At 44.5% G+C, this 7,847-nt stretch overlaps 1 protein-coding gene across 1 annotated transcript in view; it reads right to left on the bottom strand.

Moving 5' to 3' along the window:
• Nucleotides 1–2,849: 2,849 nt before the first annotated feature.
• The window catches only part of prox3 (prospero homeobox 3), a 13,862-nt gene continuing 8,864 nt past the window's right edge, over nucleotides 2,850–7,847 (bottom strand). Inside the window, exons 5-6 of the mRNA XM_072455434.1 lie at nucleotides 4,523–4,625; nucleotides 2,850–3,039 (exon numbers count right to left, since the gene is read on the bottom strand). Of these exons, the coding sequence (XP_072311535.1) occupies nucleotides 2,866–3,039; nucleotides 4,523–4,625 (277 nt within the window). The 3' untranslated portion in view covers nucleotides 2,850–2,865. The remainder of the gene's footprint in view (nucleotides 3,040–4,522; nucleotides 4,626–7,847) is intronic.

Here is a 7,847-nt window from a genome sequence, read left to right as displayed (position 1 = left end):
TTCAGTGTTCAGTGTTCAGTGTTCCGTGTTCAGTGTTCAGTGTTCAGTGTTCCGTGTTCCGTGTTCCGTGTTCAGTGTTCCGTGTTCCGTGTTCCGTGTTCCGTGTTCAGTGTTCAGTGTTCAGCGTTCAGCGTTCAGCGTTCCGCGTTCCGCGTTCAGCGTTCAGCGTTCAGCGTTCAGCGTTCAGCGTTCAGCGTTCCGCGTTCCGCGTTCCGCGTTCCGCGTTCCGCGTTCCGCGTTCAGCGTTCAGCGTTCAGCGTTCAGCGTTCAGCGTTCAGCGTTCAGCGTTCAGCGTTCCGCGTTCCGCGTTCCGCGTTCCGCGTTCAGCGTTCAGCGTTCAGCGTTCAGCGTTCAGCGTTCCGCGTTCCGCGTTCCGCGTTCAGTGTTTAGTGTTTAGTGTTCAGTGTTCAGTGTTCAGCGTTCCGCGTTCCGCGTTCCGCGTTCCGCGTTCAGCGTTCAGCGTTCAGCGTTCAGCGTTCAGCGTTCAGCGTTCAGTGTTCAGTGTTCAGTGTTTAGTGTTTAGTGTTTAGTGTTCAGTGTTCAGTGTTCAGTGTTTAGTGTTTAGTGTTCAGTGTTTAGTGTTTAGTGTTCAGTGTTCAGTGTTCAGTGTTCAGTGTTTAGTGTTCAGTGTTCAGCGTTCCGCGTTCCGCGTTCCGCGTTCAGTGTTCAGTGTTCAGTGTTCAGTGTTCAGCGTTCCGCGTTCCGCGTTCCGCGTTCAGTGTTTAGTGTTTAGTGTTCAGTGTTTAGTGTTCAGTGTTCAGTGTTCAGTGTTCAGTGTTCAGCGTTCCGCGTTCCGCGTTCCGCGTTCCGCGTTCCGCGTTCAGCGTTCAGCGTTCAGCGTTCCGCGTTCCGCGTTCCGCGTTCAGTGTTTAGTGTTTAGTGTTCAGTGTTCAGTGTTCCGCGTTCCGCGTTCCGCGTTCCGCGTTCCGCGTTCAGTGTTTAGTGTTTAGTGTTTAGTGTTCAGTGTTCAGTGTTCAGTGTTCAGTGTTTAGTGTTTAGTGTTTAGTGTTTAGTGTTCAGTGTTTAGTGTTTAGTGTTTAGTGTTTAGTGTTCAGTGTTTAGTGTTTAGTGTTTAGTGTTCAGTGTTCAGTGTTCAGCGTTCCGCGTTCCGCGTTCCGCGTTCAGTGTTCAGTGTTCAGTGTTCAGCGTTCAGCGTTCAGCGTTCAGCGTTCCGCGTTCCGCGTTCCGCGTTCCGCGTTCAGTGTTTAGTGTTTAGTGTTCAGTGTTCAGCGTTCCGCGTTCCGCGTTCCGCGTTCCGTGTTCAGTGTTCAGTGTTCAGTGTTTAGTGTTCAGTGTTCAGTGTTCAGCGTTCAGCGTTCAGCGTTCCGCGTTCCGCGTTCCGCGTTCCGCGTTCCGCGTTCAGTGTTTAGTGTTCAGTGTTCAGTGTTCAGTGTTCAGCGTTCCGCGTTCCGCGTTCCGTGTTCAGTGTTCAGTGTTCAGTGTTCAGTGTTTAGTGTTTAGTGTTTAGTGTTCAGTGTTCAGTGTTCAGTGTTTAGTGTTTAGTGTGCAGAGGCAGCGCTAGATATTCTGGCCCCTGAACACTTTTTATACTGGACCCTCTGCACATCTTTGGACTTGAACCATTACCACGCTTATTGACCTTTAAGAACATGTGAAGTATTTGTAACTTTGCACTGTGAATACTTTAGTGCAGCACAATTAAAGGTGGAATCTTACCTTTGCCTCTCATTACTTCACTGTCCAGCTCTGTCCAGACAATGGTAGATAATGTAGTAATGTCTTGGGGCCCCTGCCACTAAAGTCCCTGTCCCAGCTCCGCCCCTGCAGCAGCTGTAGATCTGTCAGGAGAAGGTCTGAGCCTTAAAGTGGCTTTAGTCTGGTTCAGAGGCGACGCCCGCGCTGCAGCGTCACGTCCCACGTCACTGTCAACGCTCGTCTCATTTCATTTGACACGTGATCATTTCTCTGTGAATATGAGGTTGTTTGATGTAGAATGAAGCAGCTCTGGGCGTAGAACCACAGTCTGTGTTTAAAGTGCAGCGGGAACCATTATGACAGAGGGGGGACTGAAACAAAACCCTTTTTTTTTGATTTGTCCCACAAACACAAACAAGAGGAATATAACATACAATGAGTTCCCCACGCGTAATGAGTAATACTCCAAAACTAAAACTCTTCTGTTCTTTCTGGTCAGACTCTTCCACCCTCGTCCGGAGCCCCAGATCCAACGAGCAGAAGAAACTGACCACACTCCCTCCAGCTGCCCCGCTGTGACCACGCCCACGCTGAAGGACTCGCTGTCACTTGTTTCCAGTGATTCAATCAAAAGTTCCCGTTCATTTCATTGTCTTTCTCGATCTTTGAGGAGCGATTACAAAGAGGAAACATGCAGTATTCAAAGATATACAATCCCTGTATATAGTATTTCATGTTTCTGAATGAATGGTCTTTTATTCTGTCTCAGCTTGTGTTGTTTTAGAGCAGGCATGTCCAAACTAGGGCCCAGGGGCCAAATGCGGCCCTCAGACCAATTTTTCTTGGCCCTCCAGCTTCCTGCTATGTCGGCCCAAACAACAAAAAGTAAAAAAGTAGTACTTTTTACTGTAAAATTGGGAAAATTCAGGCATATTGCTGTTATACCGACCGAATGTTAATGTTCCAGGTCTAATTAAAGGTGGAGGCTCATCGCAATTACGTCAGATGCAAAATTTCGAATGATTCACTTCAAATTCAACATTTTCAGGTTGTTTGTGGCCCATTGCCCCGTTCAAGTTTCAAAATGAGGCCCTTGTTGAAAAAAGTTTGGACACCCGTGTTTTAGAGGGATGAACCGTTGCCATGGGAAAGTCTTCATGATTTTGGAGGATTGCTCATGGATTCTCTTGTTGTACTTCAATGTAAATACTATCCCACTGGACATCCCGGCAGTCTGAACGCATCCGGCACCGGACTGTCCAGTTTACAGATCATTTTATAAATGGCCTTCTTCCAGCAGGGGTCGCTGTCTCTGCCCGTCCACAGAGCCGCGTAAAACTCTCTCAAAGCCACTTCAGAAATTTTGATGAATCCGTCTGGGACCTACACACACAACACAAGAGCAATACATTATTTCAGAGTAACTAGTTTAAACTATGTCTTACAAGTTACAAACTGCTAATCTAAGTAAAGTAAAGTAAAGTAAAGTAATGTAAAGTAAAGTAAAGTAAAGTAAAGTAAAGTAAAGTAAAGTAATGTAAAGTAATGTAAAGTAAGGTAAAGTAATGTAATGTAAAGTAAAGTAAAGTAAAGTAATGTAAAGTAATGTAATGTAAAGTAAATTAGTCCTTGCCCTGTTTATACTACTTTTATTGTAGGTCCTTATCTTGTGAACAGTACTTTTATTGTAGTATATTGGTACTTACCTGGTATACAGTACTTTTATTGTAGTATATTGGTACTTACCTGGTATACAGTACTTTTATTGTAGTATATTGGTACTTACCTGGTATACAGTACTTTTATTGTAGTATATTGGTACTTACCTGGTATACAGTACTTTTATTGTAGTATATTGGTACTTACCTGGTATACAGTACTTTTATTGTAGTATATTGGTACTTACCTGGTATACATTACTTTTATTGTAGTATATTGGTACTTACCTGGTATACAGTACTTTTATTGTAGTATATTGGTACTTACCTGGTATACAGTACTTTTATTGTAGTATATTGGTACTTACCTGGTATACAGTACTTTTATTGTAGTATATTGGTACTTACCTGGTATACATTACTTTTATTGTAGTATATTGGTACTTACCTGGTATACAGTACTTTTATTGTAGTATATTGGTACTTACCTGGTATACAGTACTTTTATTGTAGTATATTGGTACTTACCTGGTATACAGTACTTTTATTGTAGTATATTGGTACTTACCTGGTATACAGTACTTTTATTGTAGTATATTGGTACTTACCTGGTATACATTACTTTTATTGTAGTATATTGGTACTTACCTGGTATACATTACTTTTATTGTAGTATATTGGTACTTACCTGGTATACAGTACTTTTATTGTAGTATATTGGTACTTACCTGGTATACAGTACTTTTATTGTAGTATATTGGTACTTACCTGGTATACAGTACTTTTATTGTAGTATATTGGTACTTACCTGGTATACAGTACTTTTATTGTAGTATATTGGTACTTACCTGGTATACATTACTTTTATTGTAGTATATTGGTACTTACCTGGTATACATTACTTTTATTGTAGTATATTGGTACTTACCTGGTATACAGTACTTTTATTGTAGTATATTGGTACTTACCTGGTATACAGTACTTTTATTGTAGTATATTGGTACTTACCTGGTATACAGTACTTTTATTGTAGTATATTGGTACTTACCTGGTATACAGTACTTTTATTGTAGTATATTGGTACTTACCTGGTATACATTACTTTTATTGTAGTATATTGGTACTTACCTGGTATACAGTACTTTTATTGTAGTATATTGGTACTTACCTGGTATACAGTACTTTTATTGTAGTATATTGGTACTTACCTGGTATACATTACTTTTATTGTAGTGCATGTTTAAAACGCGATACAGCTCGGTGTCTTGTCCGACCCGCAGGCGCCGGTCTCTGCTCGTGTGTCCCACGTCCCTGTGTTTAAAACAGCAGCAGGGAAAGAGTTTAGTGCAAAATGTGATGATTGTATTATGTTCACACTTAGACTGGACCAGGACTAAACCAGGTCTAAACCAGGACTAAACCAGGTCTAAACCAGGACTAAACCAGGACTAAAGCAGGACTAAACCAGGACTAAACCAGGACTAAACCAGGACTAAAGCAGGACTAAAGCAGGACTAAACCAGGACTAAACCAGGACTAAACCAGGACTGGACCAGGACTAAACCAGGACTAAACCAGGACTAAACCAGGACTAAACCAGGACTAAACCAGGTCTAAACCAGGACTAAACCAGGACTAAACCAGGACTAAACCAGGACTAAACCAGGACTAAACCAGGTCTAAACCAGGACTAAACCAGGACTAAACCAGGACTAAACCAGGACTAAACCAGGACTGGACCAGGACTAAACCAGGACTAAACCAGGACTAAACCAGGACTAAACCAGGACTGGACCAGGACTAAACCAGGACTAAACCAGGACTAAACCAGGACTAAACCAGGACTAAACCAGGACTAAACCAGGACTGGACCAGGACTAAACCAGGACTAAACCAGGACTGGACCAGGACTAAACCAGGTCTAAACCAGGACTAAACCAGGACTAAACCAGGACTAAACCAGGACTGGACCAGGACTAAACCAGGACTAAACCAGGACTAAACCAGGACTAAACCAGGACTGGACCAGGACTAAACCAGGTCTAAACCAGGACTGGACCAGGACTAAACCAGGACTAAACCAGGACTAAACCAGGACTGGACCAGGACTAAACCAGGACTAAACCAGGACTAAACCAGGACTAAACCAGGACTAAACCAGGACTGGACCAGGACTAAACCAGGTCTAAACCAGGACTGGACCAGGACTAAACCAGGACTAAACCAGGACTAAACCAGGACTGGACCAGGACTAAACCAGGTCTAAACCAGGACTAAACCAGGACTAAACCAGGACTGGACCAGGACTGGACCAGGACTAAACCAGGACTAAACCAGGACTAAACCAGGACTGGACCAGGACTGGACCAGGACTAAACCAGGACTAAACCAGGACTAAACCAGGTCTAAACCAGGACTGGACCAGGACTAAACCAGGACTAAACCAGGACTAAACCAGGACTGGACCAGGACTGGACCAGGACTAAACCAGGACTAAAGCAGGACTAAAGCAGGACTAAACCAGGACTAAACCAGGACTAAACCAGGACTGGACCAGGACTAAACCAGGACTAAACCAGGACTAAACCAGGACTAAACCAGGACTAAACCAGGTCTAAACCAGGACTAAACCAGGACTAAACCAGGACTAAACCAGGACTAAACCAGGACTGGACCAGGACTAAACCAGGACTAAACCAGGACTAAACCAGGACTAAACCAGGACTAAACCAGGACTGGACCAGGACTAAACCAGGACTAAACCAGGACTAAACCAAGACTGGACCAGGACTAAACCAGGTCTAAACCAGGACTAAACCAGGACTAAACCAGGACTAAACCAAGACTGGACCAGGACTAAACCAGGACTAAACCAGGACTAAACCAGGACTAAACCAGGACTAAACCAGGACTGGACCAGGACTAAACCAGGTCTAAACCAGGACTAAACCAGGACTAAACCAGGACTGGACCAGGACTAAACCAGGTCTAAACCAGGACTAAACCAGGACTAAACCAGGACTAAACCAGGACTGGACCAGGACTGGACCAGGACTGGACCAGGACTAAACCAGGACTAAACCAGGACTAAACCAGGACTGGACCAGGACTGGACCAGGACTAAACCAGGACTAAACCAGGACTAAACCAGGACTGGACCAGGACTGGACCAGGACTGGACCAGGACTAAACCAGGACTAAACCAGGACTGGACCAGGACTAAACCAGGACTGGACCAGGACTGGACCAGGACTGGACCAGGACTAAACCAGGACTAAACCAGGACTGGACCAGGACTAAACCAGGACTGGACCAGGACTGGACCAGGACTGGACCAGGACTAAACCAGGACTAAACCAGGACTAAACCAGGACTGGACCAGGACTAAACCAGGTCTAAACCAGGACTAAACCAGGACTAAACCAGGACTAAACCAGGACTAAACCAGGACTAAACCAGGACTAGACCAGGACTGGACCAGGACTAAACCAGGTCTAAACCAGGACTGGACCAGGACTAAACCAGGACTAAACCAGGACTAAACCAGGACTAGACCAGGACTGGACCAGGACTAAACCAGGTCTAAACCAGGACTGGACCAGGTCTAAACCAGGACTAAACCAGGACTGGACCAGGACTAAACCAGGTCTAAACCAGGACTAAACCAGGACTAAACCAGGACTGGACCAGGACTGGACCAGGACTGGACCAGGACTAAACCAGGACTAAACCAGGACTAAACCAGGACTGGACCAGGACTGGACCAGGACTAAACCAGGACTAAACCAGGACTAAACCAGGACTGGACCAGGACTGGACCAGGACTAAACCAGGACTAAACCAGGACTGGACCAGGACTGGACCAGGACTAAACCAGGACTAAACCAGGACTAAACCAGGACTAAACCAGGACTGGACCAGGACTGGACCAGGACTAAACCAGGACTAAACCAGGACTAAACCAGGACTAAACCAGGACTAAACCAGGACTAGGAGCTAAAGAACTGGCAGATGTGGTTAACACATGGTGTGTGTGGATTTCCTCAAACTGTTTGTGTTTAAAATGTTTAGTGCCGACTGCACATGTAATGAATGTCACCTGAAAATCATCAATATTATATCTTACATTTTACATTTAATTAACTAGTGTTTAAAAGTGTTTCTTATAGTAACACTCATGGGCGGAGCCAGGCCCTGGCTTTGGGGCTTGAGCCCCGGATCTTTGTCCAAAAACCCTGGATGTTTCAATAGTTTAAAAATGCATCATGACATCACTAAGAGGCTTTAGTGCAACAGCTAAAGTGTTGGGTTGGAATGCAGGCGACCAGTGTTCAAATCCAACAGTGGCTTTAATCATGTCGTTTTTATCATTTTTAAATGTTTTAAAAGTGAAACGTGTTATTTGTGCGGAGGGTCACTCTCCTCCATCTCTGATTGGATGCTTGTTCTCTTTACCCGTTTCATTGGTTATTTTTGTTGAACTGATGTATGATTGGCTGCATGTAGAAAGTGCGCGGTGTTTACAACAGACAG

This window comes from Eucyclogobius newberryi, unplaced genomic scaffold (genome assembly GCF_026437365.1).
Source record: "Eucyclogobius newberryi isolate DKJ021-1_F unplaced genomic scaffold, fEucNew1.0.hap1 SCAF_2, whole genome shotgun sequence".
Taxonomy (NCBI): domain Eukaryota; kingdom Metazoa; phylum Chordata; class Actinopteri; order Gobiiformes; family Gobiidae; genus Eucyclogobius; species Eucyclogobius newberryi.
The sequence above is the reverse complement of the archived record's forward strand: the minus strand, read 5'-3'. Positions and strand labels throughout refer to the sequence as shown.